The following is a 17187-nucleotide window of genomic DNA, read 5'->3' on the forward strand; positions in this document are numbered from 1 at the left end:
TCCCAGAGAGAGTCGTTATATTTTCTTTAATTTTGGAAATTGTTGCGGAATATCTATATCTATCTATATATATATATATATATATATCATATCAATTGAATATAGATTGAAAATGAGGTAACACACCCAAATGAGTTTAACTAAATATGTTTATAAAATTCCGATCCAAGAAAATTGTAGATAGAGCAATAGCATTATGAACTTAAGCAACACTCCAAAATGGCTGCCACTTTCACTAAGCCCAAGATGTGGTGTAGTAGTCCGATTTTGATGTTTGTTATTGTGACTTTTTTCACTCTCTTTATGTGTATATATACTTTATCAAAAACAAACGAAATTGACCCGTGATAAAGGAGCTTGGCTCCGAAACGCGTCGGGCAAGGATTTGCCGATGAACTGAAATAAAAGTAAACTTTCCACGCATTACGGAGTTGGGCTCGGTTCTTTTGGTTTGTGCAATACCTAAGATTGGAGATATATATATATATATATATATATATCCTGGAGGACCAGGGGCAACTTTGGGACCTCATCTGAGCATCCTTGGTGTCAAATAAAACCTTTTGAGGAAATATTGATAGCCGTTGAAAGCACAATGATTGTATAAAACACAAAATGTGTTCCTCATTCTAGGTATGTGATCTTGAGTGGAGAAGAAAGAATGGTGGTAGCCTGGTTGGCCGTTCTGAAGTAAGATCCACTAACTGTATAAAAAACTGTGTTAATAGAATTTGTGGATACTTCCCTTTTGAGGAGATTTCATCTATAGGCTGAAATACATTTTTTAGAGCATACAGGTGTACAAATGTGGTGGATTTGGAAACACTGAACATTTTGTGTGTGTTAGCTCTAATCTGGTGGGAGGGTAAGATTCTGATGATCTGAATCTTGGATGAACCCAAACTGGATAAAGTCTCTTGCATAAAATTTTCTAACCGTAGCTCAGTTCCCAAAGTTTTTTGTTTCCAACTCATCAGAAAAGTGTATCTATTTTCCAGACACAGAAAAAGGCTTAGTATTTTTTTTCAATACAGCCCAACCACGCAAAGAACCAGTGCATGAGTGTGCTGATGTAAATCAAGCTATAAATTAACTAAATGGCACTCTTTTTTACTTAGTACTTAATGAATCACTTCTACCACTCTTTTCTTTATGAACAATTCATTTTTTTAACAAAATTTTTTTTATCGGTCTTATAGGTACAATATGGGCATAGCCCGACAAATACAATTTATATAATGCAACATACACAGGGTCCCTGAATTCAATTTTCTATATGAACAGGGCCTGGAGAACACCAGATCGGGAAATTAACACACCACACACAGCCCAGCTGACAGTTCGTAATTGTAAAATGAGAACAATTAGAATCTTTCTCAAATGTACAACTGTATTGCATTGTGCCTCTTGAGGGCTTTTGGGGGGCCGTATCTGGCAGAGGGGGACAAGGTAATCCCTAGATACGTCACCCAGCAGGACCAAATCTTCCTATGCATCTGTGGGCATCCCCATGCTTGAAAAACAACCATTTCGGCTCCCATACATTCATCTAAGGCATTTTTCCACTTACCTAGTCTGGGTGAGGCGGACGCCTTCCACTTCTGAGCAATGTCCCTTTTGGCGAGTGTAGTGGCAAGAGAGTTCAATTTGGATTTATTTATACGGGGTTCTTGCTCTCTGGCCCGCCAGCTACATCACATTGTTCCAATCCCCCCCTAAAATAGTCAATCCTTCCGGCAGCTCACTCCACAGCTGGAACAATTCATTTTTGAGTTTTTCCTTAAACTACTTTCACATAAACATAAGAAGTACTTTCATAGGAGTCACACCATTCAGCAATATCATTACATTAAGAGAAAACAAGTGTAAACTAAAAACAGAAACAAACATAAGCTTACCATGACACTGAAGAGCCAGTTTGATATATCTTAATGCTCTGCCATATTTCTGAAGACTCATTGCAGCATCTGATAGCACATAATATGCTTTTGAAGCCTTGAGAATCAGCTGGAGTTTCATTTTGAACTGCCAGGATCCAGGGATCATTCCTGATTGACTGGAATGTTTGCCTTCAGCAGATGTCCCAACTAGTAACACAGAACAGAGTCAGTACGTTGTAACAGACAGCAGACCGCCTTTAGATAACTTTAGTCTAAGTCAAGATAAAGAGTCGGATTAAGATTTAGATTATCCAAACGAAAGGTACCTCATCATTGTTATTCAACAGATTTTCAAAAGGTCAACACTTACATAATTATTGTACCAATAATTTAATTTTATCACACACAGAAGTGACATTTTGAGGTGCAATTAGAGAATATCAGCTCTTTAAGGTAAAGGACTTTTGAGGAGATTAAAAAAGGTGTATTAAAAAATCATGCAATATTAAACACAATGCAGCCCGTAATGACGTATTTCCAAACCTCTTACAGAGAACTGATCCCTAAGCTCAACCCTGTCAAATCATTATGTCACTTGCTTCCTCTTCTCCCATTTAAATATAAATTCATCCTTTACAAGCTTAAAACTTATCCCTCTTCTATCTTTACTCAACCACCCTTTGTGCCATTCTCCTTTAACATTTCAATTTCTGGTGTACTTTCCCAAATTTTACTCTAGTGGAGCAACTCTACTTGAAGAAAGTTCTATAGCAAACGGATTTCGTCCACAGCAAAATGTAACCTAATGCACACTCACCACTCTGGAAATGTACTATTGCAGTGTTTGTATCGGATCCTGGAATTCCTTAATAAAAGGGGCTATTGTTCCATCAACTCTATTTGTTATGTCCCATTAGAGTTGTTACTCAATCGCCTCTGAGACCGCCAAGAAGTCTTTTTCTTGCCTGTATGTTAATTTATAACTTCAATGTTTTGGTAATAACATCTGGGTAACAATGTTCCTTCTTCCATTATAACCAACTTGCCTCGTTTACTTGCTTCTGCAAGTAACTTGGTATCCTCCTTCTAGTTCTAAACCTTAATATTGCTAGAGGGCTAAACACAGAGCTGGTCTTTCTCCGGATGCATAGGTACCATCCAACACTTATCAATAAAGTTACTGTAACCTGCCCAGAATCCAAAAGCTTGCATCTTCTAGCACAAAGATCCTCAGATCATCTCTGATAGAAAGTGCCGGAAAATGACCAACAGTGTGTTAAGTGTACAATTTTGCTACATCCCTCCTATAGTTGAGTGAAACCCTCTTGACTTCCAGAGGTACTGTCTGAGCCACATCTGAGATGAACACTGGAATGTCTCCCAACATGTATCCATCATGCGGTACCAAATTATCATGGTTACAAGAATCTATTAGCACCCTAACCTTAAAGCAGGATGTCCTTGTTCTCATGCATAACACCCATGCCAGTGGTTAGAGCCTGGATCATTGAACCCCCAATAAAAGAGGCAAGTTATGACAGTGACTACCAATTTTGAGACAAAAGCATTAGCCGTTGAGCAACTTCCCCAGGTGCTATCCAGTGGTGCTATTCTGTTTCTCAGCACCTCAGCAGAAACTGGTCCTAGGAAGCTTGTTTCCGGTCCAGGGAAGGCATGGCTTGGCAGTTCGGGCTGGACTGTTCCCATGAGGCACATGGTCAGACTGATTTGCACATGGCCATGTCTGAACTGGGGTGGCAGAGTGGGCTAAAGAACGGTGATGGATTAAACCCAGATCTTTTGACTGGGTGTGAGTGTTTGATTGGTTCAGATGCTACGTCCGTCACCACCCCCTTTTGTACCGCTTTGTTCGCCATAAGTTGGCAGGGTATGCTCAGACGTGAGTCCCTTGCTCACTTTGCCACTGGATTCAAGCAAGCCTGGCTGAAATGCCAGAAACCGTTCCTAGGAAGCTTGGTTCCGGTCCAGGGAAGGCATAGCTTGGCAGTTCGGGCTGGACTGTTCCCATGAGGCACAGGGCCAGACTGATTTGCACATGGCCATGTCTGAACTGGGGTGGCAGAGTGGGCTAAAGAACGGTGATGGATTAAACCCAGATCTTTTGACTGGGTGTGAGTGTTTGATTGGTTCAGATGCTCCGTCCATCACCACCCCCTTTTGTACCGCTTTGTTCGCCATAAGTTGGCAGGGTATGCTCAGACGTGAGTCCCTTGCTCACTTTGCCACTGGATTCAAGCAAGCCTGGCTCCGTCCATCACCACCCCCTTTTGTACTGGGTATGTTAATTTATAACTTCAATGTTTTGGTAATAACATCTGGGTAACAATGTTCCTTCTTCCATTATAAACAATTTGCCTCGTTTACTTGCTTCTGCAAGTAACTTGGTATCCTTCTTCTAGTTCTAAACCTTAATATTGCTAGAGGGCTAAACAGTGAGCTGGCCTTTCTCCGGGTGCATAGGTCCATCCAACACTTATCAATAAAGTTACTGTAACCTGCCCAGAATCCAAAAGCTTGCGTCTTCTAGCACAAAGATCCTCAGATCATCTCTGATAGAAAGTGCAGGAAAATGACCCACAGTGTGTTAAGTGTACAATTTTGCTACATCCCTCCTATAGTTGATTGAAACCCTCTCGACTTCCAGAGGTACTGTCTGAGCCACATCTGAGATGAACTCTGAATGTCTCCCAACATGTATCCATCATGCGGTACCAAATTATCATGGTTACAAGAATCTATTAGCACCCTAACCTTAAAGCAGGATGTCCTTGTTCTCATGCATATCACCCATGCCAGTGGTTAGCGCCTGGATCATTGAACCCCCAATAAAAGAGGAAAGTTATGACAGTGACTACCAATTTTGAGACAAAAGCATTAGCCGTTGAACAACTTCCACAGGTGCTATCCAGTGGTGCTATTCTGTTTCTCAGCACCTTTATCATCCTGAACGTTGAACGCAATCAGCTTTGTATCCCATTCCTCAGTACTCATGGCACCCTAGCATTGACTACGCTCAGCTTTATGAAACCCAACTGACACCCTTCAAGAACCATGAGTGTCCACTGACCGCAAAGAGTCAAACAACTCTGGTTCACTGGATTTCCTTTTTGAATCATCTCAACACCATGGTTTGCAAATCCTGACCAACATTTGTTTGGGATTGGCGCCCTTTTTCAGGTGGATGTTAGACGCTTGGATTTTGATACTAACAAACACTACAATGGGTGCAAAACCCACTGAGCTTTTGCCGCAGCTCCCTGACAAACATAAGAATGAAGGGCAATGTCTTAATAGCAAGAAAATATTTGCTGCAATCACAATAAAGACTGCGAGCTCTCCTTGCGAAAAACACATTTTAACATCTTCAGGGTCTCCAGAAGGCCTTTGAATCCATCAGACACCTATTCATTCCCCAGTAAGAATCCACTTAACGTGCCATAGCCGGGGCATCCTTAAGTATGAATTAGGACTGTGGAAATGCTTTGTTTGTAGAGAAAGCCAAAGGTACTTGATTCACAACTTACAACTGATAAAAAGAAACTCTGATGAGAAAGAATCATTCAAATATTCATGAAAGAACACTGCTCGCATGTTCTGAACTTTTGTCAAAAAGGCAATGCTAATAAGCTACATTTCCTTTTAACTCCTACTGCTGGCTAATAAGCCAGTCTGTAGAAGTGCCCCTAGTAGAAGAAAAAAAGTTAACGCAGTACCTGTTGTTGCAGAACCTCAATCTTCGCTTTCTTATTTCATAGCAGGTTAGCTACTCACTCGACATTCATACAGCCAGACTCACTACAATTTAAAAAGGTTGAGAACTTCCTGACCTCCGCAAAAGCAGTTACTGATCTCTCTGTTCTGTGGAAGGCTGTTTTATCAGTAGTCTAACCTTTGCAGGGGCAGTAGACGCCTCCAAATCTGATGATTCATGCAGCACTCGGTTGCCTCAAAGGGAGTTTTTGGGCCACATTAATGTTATAGAAACAGAAAATATACATAGCATGTTGTAATGTGTAGGTGTGTACTCGTTGCAGTGTAAATTATAAAATCCATCTTTAAAGCAATATTAATGAAATGAATGAAATGAAATGAAATTTGATTTATAAAGCGCATGGCTGCCCGGAAGCGTCCCAGCTATACTTTAAATACATAAATATTGTAAATCCATGAAAATCAAATCTTACTTTTGTCCAAAAATAAGGCCATCTGCTTCTCCAGACATTCAGAACCAACGTTTGAAGACTCATCTTCGTATTTTAGTGGAATTGGGGTGCTTGGGTCAGCTGCCGGTAAATCGCCTTCTTTTTTTATACTTCCGTCAATGGATTTCAAGCCCTTCGTGAAGTAAGAAATGCCGTTTAGTTATAGAAAGAATGTACAAACAAAACAACAATGAAATCAACTATAAACTCACCTCGAGAACATAGCCAAGAACTAATCTGCAGCGTTCTTCTGTGTCATTGCAAACTGGAAAAGTACAGCTGGGCTTTGGGAGAGGAAAAACGTTGTGAATGGAATGTTAACATGAACATTTCACAATACTCTAGTGACAAATAATGATTTTAAATTATCAGCCATAGCCACTTTTTCAACCACAACTTCTCCTACCCATAAACGCACAGCCCACCGCCCATCCCCACTCTGACCTTCATAGGAGGATAGCTAAGCAAGGCCCTGAAGGCTGCTTTCCCATTATGTTTTAACCAATATGACTATTACCTTTTAAAAATATTTTGTTTTATGCTTGCAGTTTAAATTGTTAGTTTGAGTCTGTTATTAATCACTATTTTGGGAATATGCTGCATCCTCTACATTTAAATAAATGCTCTTAAATCTTGGTTAGAAAGAATGCACATCCGTCTATGTCAAAGGGGACAAAAGATGTGTTTTGTAGCTCCATACTGAAAAAAAATACTTATCTTCTGTAATGCTCCTGGTGGACACCATCTAACCTGCAGATCCCACACCATTAGAATCCCTTACTTGCATGTCCACTAAATAGATGGTGATGTGCGGCTTGCATGGACTTCATTCTGCTCGGAAGTGATGAAGGGAGCTGCATTTAAGCTCTACCACTGTGTGCAGTCGTCACTTTATTTCTAGACTTTATCCACACCCTCTGACGCAGAGCCCAACAATATTTTTGACACCAGATTGGGATTTTTTTAGATTAGAAAGGAGACCATTCAACAGAACGGGAGCACTAAAGTGGATAGGCATCTACGGTTAGAAAGAGTATGAACCAGAAAGCATTACTGAAGGTAACTAACTTGTACTTCTAAGAGATACTTCTAGCTACAGATTTCTCGCCAACAGAATAGAAACCAAACCAGTATCCCCCAAGGTGGAAGGTCTGTGCAATAGTTCAGATAAAAAATTAAGCAAGACACGGCGGCGCAAAATGGTCTTCTTGTCAGATCTGGTTGTCAAGGAAGTAGGACTTCATGAATGTGTACAGAGAAGTCCATGCCGCAGTCTGACAAATATCAAGTACAGGCACTCCAAGTGCCAGCGCAATGGTAGTAGGCCTCGGCTCTGGTGAAATGGGCAATTAATCCTTCCAGAGGAAGCTTCTTGGATAGTATGTAGCAAATCATGATGCAGAGGACTGTCCACCTTGGCAAAATCCTTTTCTGTACTGCCTCGCCTTTCTTTGCACCACAAAATCCACATAAAGCTGACCTCTGATGGTCTTTGGTGCAATCAATGTAAAACCGTAAAGCTCTTTTAGGGTCCAGCTGATGGAAAGGGCAAAGATGGATGACGTAGGGTAAAGATGGATGGCGTAGGGCAAAGATGGATGGCGTAGGGCAAAGATGGATGGCGGGGGCAAAGATGGATGGGGTGGGGCAAAGATGGATGGGGTGGGGCAAAGATGGATGGGGTGGGGCAAAGATGGATGGGGTGGGGCAAAGATGGATGGGGTGGGGCAAAGATGGATGGGGTGGGGCAAAGAACATTGCAAGAGTGAGGGATTGTCCAACATGAAAAGCAGTAACCACCTTAGGTAACAATCCTGCCTTGGTCCGCAGTATCTTTTTGTCTGGGGGGAAAAAGGTGGTATTAAGTGGCTACACTGAGAGAGCTTAGAGTTCACTCATGCGAGGCACAGAAGTCATTCCAACCAGAAACATTGTCTTCCAAATCAGGAAACTTAAATCGGCATGTGTACATGGGGTCGAATGGCATGCACATGAGAAAAGTGAAGACTAAATTAAGATCCCATGTGGCATCACAAGGGGTTGACGGGAGATCCTCCTAAAGTAGATGCCTGATCGGAGGACATGTGCTCACACCCAGAGGTCCAGGGTACACTATACTGCCCTTGCGACAAAGACCGGCCCTGAGAGCGGTTCCGTCGACTCTGGAAACAAGCCTTTGACTTGGAGCGGTTCTGAGGCTGTGGTTTCTTGTGCTTGCCGATGTAGGTTTCGCCTCACAGTTCCGGATGACCTTTGGGTTCATCGACGCACAGTCCCCACTGATCTTGGAGTCATGACTCCTCCCCAGACACCACAGGCCAACCTGAAGATCCGTCACAGACATCTGTTTGTGACAGTCCTCACAGGGTTTGAAAAATGTTGTTTTAGGGGGTGAAATCCCTTGCACACTGCTGAAATTGTTCTAGGAAAAAAAGTCCTCTTTTCTCCATCTCTCGTAGATGACCTCCACATCCCAGCAGCAACGCATCTATCACCACTGTCAGCTCTGGTTTGGGCAGGCAGCCGGACCTACCACCAATCCAATTGTGGTTAAGACAGCACTGCATGTATAAGGTTCCCCAAATGCTGGGCACACTGCTATGTTAATCTGATTTGTAGAGAGCATGGATGCGCCAGAGGTCTTCCCAGCGCTAACAGAATAGCTGGAGCATACTTTGAGATTAAAATAGCCAGGTTTTCAGTTGCTTGTGGAACCTCTCCGCTATGTGAGAAAATATTTTTAAGAGCAGGCAGTGGTTCCAGGTACCACTGCCCGCCCTTAAAAAAATTAAACTGAAAAGTTTAATTTTTCTTTTTAAAAAGCATCCCGTTTTCCTTTAAGGAACACTGGCTGCATTAAACAAAAAAAATTAAAAAAAGACTGCTTTACATAAAAACAGTCCCGGACATGGTGGGAGTGCTAGCCATTCCTAATGGGGTCGCAAATTGCGCCTGTCTCATCAATATTCATGAAGCATGCAATTTGCGACCCCAATAGGAATCGTAGACAGTGTCTGAGACACTGTTGTACATACCAAATTGCGATTCGCAAATGCGTCGCAATCTGCGAGTTGCAAATTGGTAAGTCGTACATCGGGCCCCAAGTCACTGGCAAAAAGGGGTTTTATTTTGTTTTTAGTGAACAAAAATAGAATTTTCAAAATTAAACTCCAGAAGAATATAAACCAGATGCAGTTTACATTTGAATGTTTACTGAAACTCCTGAATGAACAAGCTACTTACTTTTGGAGGCGCTCTTTCTGAAAGCGACTATCTAGCAGCAGATTGGTCAACTTCTTAATATTCTCACAGGTAACAGACAGGATCCGAAAACTTTTCCACAGTACCTCTGCATGCCAGACGGTGGCACCTTGTGGTTCCACGCGGATGCCGTTCCGCTCTGGAAATTACATGTGGGCCTATATTGGCTCCATTCCCACCCAATTACGTCAGTTGCTTTCGAGACTGGCTGCACCCCAGACGCGGGGCCAAAAAAGCAAACTGGTAGACCGTGTGCATATTCCTAGACTTGGGATCTTATTAATAGATACAGTCCAATCACAGAACAGGGAGGATGGGAGGGATGGTGAGAAGTCTGCGAGTTGATCGAGTGTCTACCTAAGGGAAGTAATTAGTTATTCTGATAGAGACCTCTAGCCACAAATTCCTCATCTTTTAAATAGATACCGAAGCTCAACCTTTTCAGAGGTGGGTCCGTGAATGGACTCAAACCAGAAAGTCCTGCAGGACCGAGCAGGAAAAATGCCCCTCCCAGCAAACCTGACGGTCCAGGCAATAATGCTGCATGAACGTGTGGACTGACACCCACATAGTCAATTGGCAAATGTCTAGGACGGGGACTTGCATGCCAACTCTGTGGTAGCAGCTTTGGCGCAGGTAGAATGAGCATGCATTCCTTCTGGCAGCTGCTTTTGGCCACTGCACAGCAGATCTTATTGCAGGTTACGATACAGCAGTACATAGTTCTCTTCTGAACGCCTTGCCTTTTTTTGCTCTAGAGAACCTTCCAAAGAGCGGTTTGTCCACACAGTTGTCTTTGGTACGATCTATGTAGAAGCTCAGTGGTCTGTTGGGGTCCAAGCAATCAAGTCTTTCCTCCTCCTTCGAGGAGTGAAGCGGATCACAGAACACTGGCAGGGTGAGGGTTTCACCAGAATTGAACGGGGTCACAACTTTTGGCAGGAAGGATGTCAGTGTCTGCAAAACCAGTCAGTGTAGTAAGAAGGAAGTTCGAGGTGAATTGACACAAAAAGCCTGAAGCTCACTCACAGGCCGTGCAGAGGTGATGGCAATGAGGAACACAGTCATGATGGTAAGGGAGAGCGGAGAAGCGGTTCGAAAGGAGTGCACTTCAGATTTGTCAGGAATTAATTAAGGTCTAACTTGGGCATGACAAAACGAAAAGGGCGACACAGGTATTGTAGCCCTTTAAAAAAAATCGTACCACAGCAGGTGACAAACAACGAAAGCTGATCTGGCATTCATAAGTAAACCGAAAGATGACCCTAAATTATGCCCTAAGAAAAGCATTACTGAGCAAAAGACAGACCAAATAACAGAACGTCAGATAATTTACCCTGGAGACCATCGTTCACCACTGTCAGCTCTCGGTGAGGAAGGGCGAGTGGTCTGCTACTGACCCAATTGCAGTTCACTAACGACAACTCCAGACTATTTGAAGTCTCCTCTGAAATCTGGATGTGACTGGAGAGGTCCCTTTGATGTTGGGCCACTAGGACTTTAGGTCTCACTGCAAAGCCTGCATATTCTACAGGGTATGCTTGACCAGAAGGCTAGAGGAGGCCAGCGGTCCAAGCAGCCTAAGAGTCAACTTCGCTGAAATCCAGGGCCGAGGCTGAAAGATTGGGATCATAGACTGAAAGTCCTGGACTTTTTCCTGTGGGAAAGGCACAAAACCAAACCATGGTCAGAATGGCTCCGATGAAGGGGAACACTTTAAAAGGAGGAGTCAGGTGCAGCTTCGGCATACAGATAGTCAACCCAAGAACGAAAGAATGTTTGCATAATTTGGAGGTAGTGGACGATTTCATGCGGCAAACCTGCCTTCAACAGCCAGTCACAGAGGTAGGGGAAGACTGGCTACCCTGCCTTACGAAGGTGTGCTGCCATTACTGTGATAAACAAAAAGGATCGAAACAAGGAAAACCTGCTGTATCTGGAGGGTTGAGAGGGCCCTTTGGATGCGAAGGGAAATTTCCTCCCAAGATAAATCAATGTAACCAAAAGGTATCCCGCCCGGGGTCATGGGGTTTATTGGAAAATATGCACGGGACACGGTGTAGAGGGGTGGGTCACCCCTAGTGGGTATGCTAGCTCCACATGACTTGTGCAGGAAAGGAAAAGATTTTTTTTTATATATAACCCTCACACACTCTAGTAGTGTCATGCTTCATCATCAGGTTCACCCTGACTCCTATAGGTCAGGGTGGGCTCAACCATATTTCAGGGAGCCCTTAATAGAATGGTGACCGGGGGCTTAAATAGAGATAAAAGCCCTCACCTTCTCCTAGGTATCCCTTTATTAGTGGAGCTGGTGCGGAGACTAAAACAATAACTCGTGGGTAATATGGACTGGGGGGCGCGAGGGGCATGACAGATGATCTCCGACTGACTAGCTTGGGTTTCATATACCTGGGTATTGAGATCACACTGGTTCACAGACGATTTATGGAGCTGAACCTAGAAAGGATCCTGGGAGACCTCTGCAAAGACGAGGAAAGGTGGCATAAACGCCCCTTAACAATCATGGGCAGGGCTGCCCTTTACAAAATGATCACGCTACCCAGGCTGCTCTACATACTCCAAAATACCCCCCAAATACTTCGATAAACAAGATAGAAGAGCAAAGGGAGGCCACATCTGGTAACATGCATCTCAGGGCAGGAAGGGTAACAAGGGAGTAAATGGACTAGTAAGTGTATGTGCTTGAACGTTTACTGCATGTGTATTAACCACAGTTGGTGTAAAATAAATTAAAAAAAAAAATGTTTTTAAAAGGATGCAGATTTAGGCACAAAGGTTACAAAACCATGATAGCCAGTTAGTAGGATATGTTCTGTTATCAAACTGTTCTAACAGTGATTTCCAATAAAATGAGTGAAACTCAGTAAAAATATATTCATAAGTTTCAAAATCAAATGTAAAGTTAAGGCCTAATCAATAGTAAGTTGGAGAGTTAGAGGTAATCAATTTCATTGTGAATATCTGTCTATTCCAAAATAATTTGTATAAGCTTGCTCTAAAGTAATTTGGATATGCTTTCCAGCAATTTTTTGCATTACCCTGAGCATTACCCATACCACCTAAAATGGTTTCTTACTCGTATCTGATGAGTAGATTTATATTTCTCTGGCACAGAAAGCTCGCCAACTGACTCAATCACTGCCACCGCTTTACTATCTTGTGGAATGTCTGCACTGGTGCTGTCAAATCCATTTTCATCACTGTCAGGCAGTTCCTCCTCTTCTTCACTATAGCTCTCATCTGAATTCCCATTTGACGGGTACTCTGCACTGTCGTCCTTCTTTGGCTCATCAAGTTGGAAAAGCTCAGAAAGCATATAATTGGCAGATGCAATAATCTAAAAAAAATATATGTATTATTTAAAAAACAAGCATGAATGCCTGGTGGGTTACTTAACGAAATGAATCACACCACAGAAACATAAGCAGTAATAAATAATCACACAGAATCAGTGATTTAAAAATAGACAAATAATTATAATAAAAGGTGCAAACAATAAAATACATGGAATGTTCAATACATGAGAGATTGGCTTGTGGCATAAAGGAACAGCTTTGCTCCCATTTTTAAAAGTTAATTCTTCTAACACTGAGCTCTTTCTTCTTGTTCTTCCTTCTTACCTGCAGTGCACCGGTTGTCTTCAATAATCAGTCAATGGCATTTCCCACAAAATGTATTCTTTTAAAGCCATGGCTATTTCCACTTACTCTTTTCACTTACTTTTAGGTGAAATTTAACAGGCTGCAAATCTGCAGACTGTTAGGAGCACCATGAAGGCAAGGATCTACTATGTGAGTTATTCCTAAGGTTCTGAGCAATAGCAATGACATCATGGTTAGTGAATTGTCTTTGATAGGGAAAAACAAACACATATGAAAGAGGTAGGTGAGCTACTTACACAAATAAGTATATAAAGATGCAGTTTAGACATTTGAGGATTTCATGTGCGAGAAGGTCTATAAATATGACACTGCCTTTGTCTTTGTGATCAGTAACATCTTAAGTCAAAATCACTGAGTTACATTTCTGTCTAGACTGGAAGGTTAAGAGAGTTGTTAGTGAGCTGATCATGTACGTTGGAGGCTGACAGATCTAGAGGGAGAAGTGGTAGTCACTAAGATCTCTCTGGAAAGGCTGAGCCATCACTGACATGTAAAGTGCACCAAGGCTCATGAAGATACACTGGAGGCGTCTGCTAAGCAGCAGTCACGTTATGTGGTCTTGTAGCCTGAGATGCTCCCTGATGTGTGGTTCAAGCAGTAGTACGACACTACAAGACCAAAGCATGTGCCGTAGTTGCATTTAGAAAGAAGCTGGTTAAGTTCAAATTGTGGGCTTAGGTAGGCAGCAGATTGGTTTAGACTGTGATACATAATGGCAAGGTGGTAAGAAGATGAATATAAGGGGAAAGTCTTAATTCTGGAATCGGTCTCTCCAGCCTCATAATTAAAAAATGAATAAATAAAACGTAAATATATAAAGGAGTTTTCGGTCAGCCCTTTATCTATTGAGCCACTGGTCTATTCAAATGTCATTCGCATTTTGCTTCAGCTCACCACAGCCGCAGCATGGGTCAATGGTAACTTCACTTTAGCCATTGGCTCTCTTGCAGTGTGAGGGACAGCATTTTGCCTGATTGCTTGTGCATATCAACCTAATAAGTGCAGTTGCATGTCGGTGCTAGTGGGCCAATACTTTACAGTGAAAATTGTATTTTCTTTGCATTTGGTATCCTTTATCTTCTTAGTCATCCTTGCAAGTTTAAACTATGTCTTCAGATGGATGCAGTAATTTAAAACCAACAATACCTTTTCTTTACGTCAATAAAAAACATATTTTCCTGTACATTCAAACTAAAAATTGGTTCTATGTACATCTGCCAGCTAGGAAGCACCTGGAATGTTCTACTAAAATTCTGAGCAATGCTTACTTTTTCCCCATTTAGCTGTATTATTCCAGGCATATTGCGGTCACATTCAGGAAGTAACATCCTATCTTTTTTTAATTCTTTTTTATGCTAGTGGCATATGCTTCAAAAGAAAATAAATAACATTAGCACCAGCTTGCCAAGGACAGGCATATTAGCGTTGTTAATGCTTGTAAACATTTTGTGACTGCAATTAGGACGCTAGACCAAAGATATGCTGTTTTTCTATCTTAATGGTCGTTAGTTACTTTAACATTTGTATCTACACTATAAAGCCAAGTGTGTCTCAAAGTGTTGACAGGGAAAGGAAACTGAGGGTTAAGAATTTGAACCGTTAAAGTTTGCCCGTGAATGATCAGGTGGTGTTCAAATGCTGTACTATGTAGGATCCGAAGCATCTTCACTAACAGTGGTCAGCATTAAAGGGGAGGGATTAATACGATTCCCATTAGTTGACCAAGACTTTACTAAGGGATGTATGCACAGACCTAACCATGAAGTTGGCCCTGTGTAATGCAGTGATGACATTTATGGGGGAAACGTCCTTTAGGACGAAGCCGGAATCACGCTGTGCCTTCACAGCACCTGCAACAAAATGAATGTGTGGTTTGTACGCAACCGTCCTGCACGCAAGTCGTTACAATGACTTGCTTTGGGGGGAGGGCGCAATGGTGGATCATTTACGCAGTGTAAACTTAATTTCCATCATGAAGAAACTGAATGGCTACAGTATGCCTAGCTGAGCCAGTGCATGCAGAAATTAGACTAGCCACCACACGAGAAAGAAATTATGTTTGAGAAACTTCTCGCTAGGTTGCTGTCTCAGCAGGATCTAGGTTATACTACTAGAAACTAAAACATTCTCAAAATAACTACATTGCAAACTGTTTTATGAATCGCACTATCGCCCCACTAAGGCGGGCAGAATATTTCCAGCTGCTAGCCCAATGTGCTGATGGCAATGTGGACACTGTGGCTGTATGATTCATATTTGGTGGGAATGCCATCATTTCTTTTTTTGGTAATTTATTGAAACAAACCGTCAGCGAGATACAAGTGATCATTCAACAAGTACAGTAAAGTACATTATCATCATGAGCTGGTTAGGTATTGCAATCATCAAATGAGGAACCTTGTCATTCAAAGTAGAGAGATATCAAAGCGCGACAAGATACATTAAAAGCATTTAACAGTAGTATGATTAACGATGGCATAAGCATTCTGTGCATTTCAACACAAGCCACACGACAGAAGTGATTTTTACACAGCAGATTTCACAACTACAGAAGAAAGGCACATAAGGGAACCTGTAGCAAGTGTGTGGGTTTATAAGTCAGCAGCGACAGGGTGTTCCCAACAAGTATGCCTGCAGCGGTCACCATATGTCACGGGATTGTGAGGAGCGGGGGAGCAATTCAGCATATGTACAGATTTGTTCTTGCCAAAGAATCATATCGCCTAGCCACTCCGTAAATTTAGGTGCAGGGCCGCAACCCTACCTGCAGGCCACACAACACTTAGCCAAAACAAGACAAAAGGACACACATTTTCTGTACGTAACAGGAATGTGTGCAGTATAGCCTAGAAGCATAATAAGTGGAGACCTGGGAATAGATGTGGAAGTCATGGAGTCCAGGGCCTCGAGAACTTGTTGCCAGTAGTCATACACTCCAGGGCATGTCCACGCTAGATGTAGGAAATCTGCTTATCCTGCTCAACATCTAGCACAGTTATCGAAGTCACGCAGGCCATACCTGTGCAGCCGCAATGGGATATAGTAGCTGCGCTGGAGAAATTTGTAGTGAATGATACACAGCCTACTATTCGAAGAGACCTTTTCGGTCTGTTGACAGCAGTAGGTCCACTGTTCATCAGTTAACTCCTGGCCCAGCTCTGCCCCCCATCTAGCTCGGGAGGTGCAAGGCAGGTAGTCGTGGTCAACATACAGTGAGTGGTAAAGCGTGGGCACCAAGTGAGAAGCGGAATCTGCCTGAAGGATGTGATGTAGAGGTGTCAAAGTGGCTGGCTCAGAGGGGAACGTGGAGTGACACGCTTGTACCCCATGCCTTACGCGAGCATATAGAAATGTTTCCATGGTAGAGGTTGGGGGATCATGACAAATATTGGAGAGTGCGGAACTTACCCTTAAAGTAGAGGTCCCCCCAGGTACGGATATTCTGAGTGCGTGCCATGTTTATAAATATGGCTTCCTGCAGCAACGCAACATCAGGGTGATAGGCTAGCAGTAGAAGAGAGGAATATACACCAGGTACTGCCGTTTATACCAAGATGCGGGCCCAAGCATTTTTTGTGCAGTCCACGGAAGTCGGATCTCTTCCCCGGGGTTCCACTTTGGAGAGTAGAACGCCAGCCAATGGAATCGGGTCCGAAAGCCAATGTTCGGTGGCGACATGGGGGGTGTAGCAGGGGGGATGAACCAGTAGTGAGTGAAGTCTGCCTGCGCACTTATGTAATATAACTCAAAGTTTGGAATGTCCAAACCTCCTTGCTCATAAGGTCGTGTCAGTGTGTCCCATTGGATGCGGGGTGGCTTGCCACCCCAGACTAGTCTAATCAATTCTGACCCGAGAGTACTAAATAAATGCCGCCCGTGATCGTATGGAATATTGAGGAACAAGTAAAGGAATTTCGGCAGTATAACCATTTTTATAAGAGATATGTGACCAGCCATAGTCAGAGGTAGCGCTATCCAGCGTGTAATACAGCCAGTGATATGCTCTATAGCACATCCATAGTTAAGGTGCATAAGTTCTTCGCGATCCGCCGTAACTCAGATCCCCAGGTATTTGACCTCATCGTCACACCATATAATAGGATAGTCCATCTCGAAGGGAGTGGCGGCACTAGTCAG

The 17187-nt window shown here is 42.7% G+C and overlaps 1 protein-coding gene across 2 annotated transcripts in view; it reads right to left on the reverse strand.

Moving 5' to 3' along the window:
- EDRF1 (erythroid differentiation regulatory factor 1) overlaps positions 1–17187 on the reverse strand; it is a 411894-nt gene that overhangs the window by 105257 nt on the left and 289450 nt on the right. For both annotated transcript variants that reach the window (XM_078643521.1, XM_078643520.1), the window contains 4 exons: positions 12465–12725; positions 6316–6387; positions 6086–6236; positions 1899–2087 (listed from right to left, as the gene is read on the reverse strand). In XM_078643521.1, coding sequence (XP_078499647.1) covers positions 1899–2087; positions 6086–6236; positions 6316–6387; positions 12465–12725 — 673 coding nt within the window. The remainder of the gene's footprint in view (positions 1–1898; positions 2088–6085; positions 6237–6315; positions 6388–12464; positions 12726–17187) is intronic.

Source organism: Lissotriton helveticus, chromosome 5_1 (assembly GCF_964261635.1).
Source record: "Lissotriton helveticus chromosome 5_1, aLisHel1.1, whole genome shotgun sequence".
In the NCBI taxonomy this organism is placed as follows: domain Eukaryota; kingdom Metazoa; phylum Chordata; class Amphibia; order Caudata; family Salamandridae; genus Lissotriton; species Lissotriton helveticus.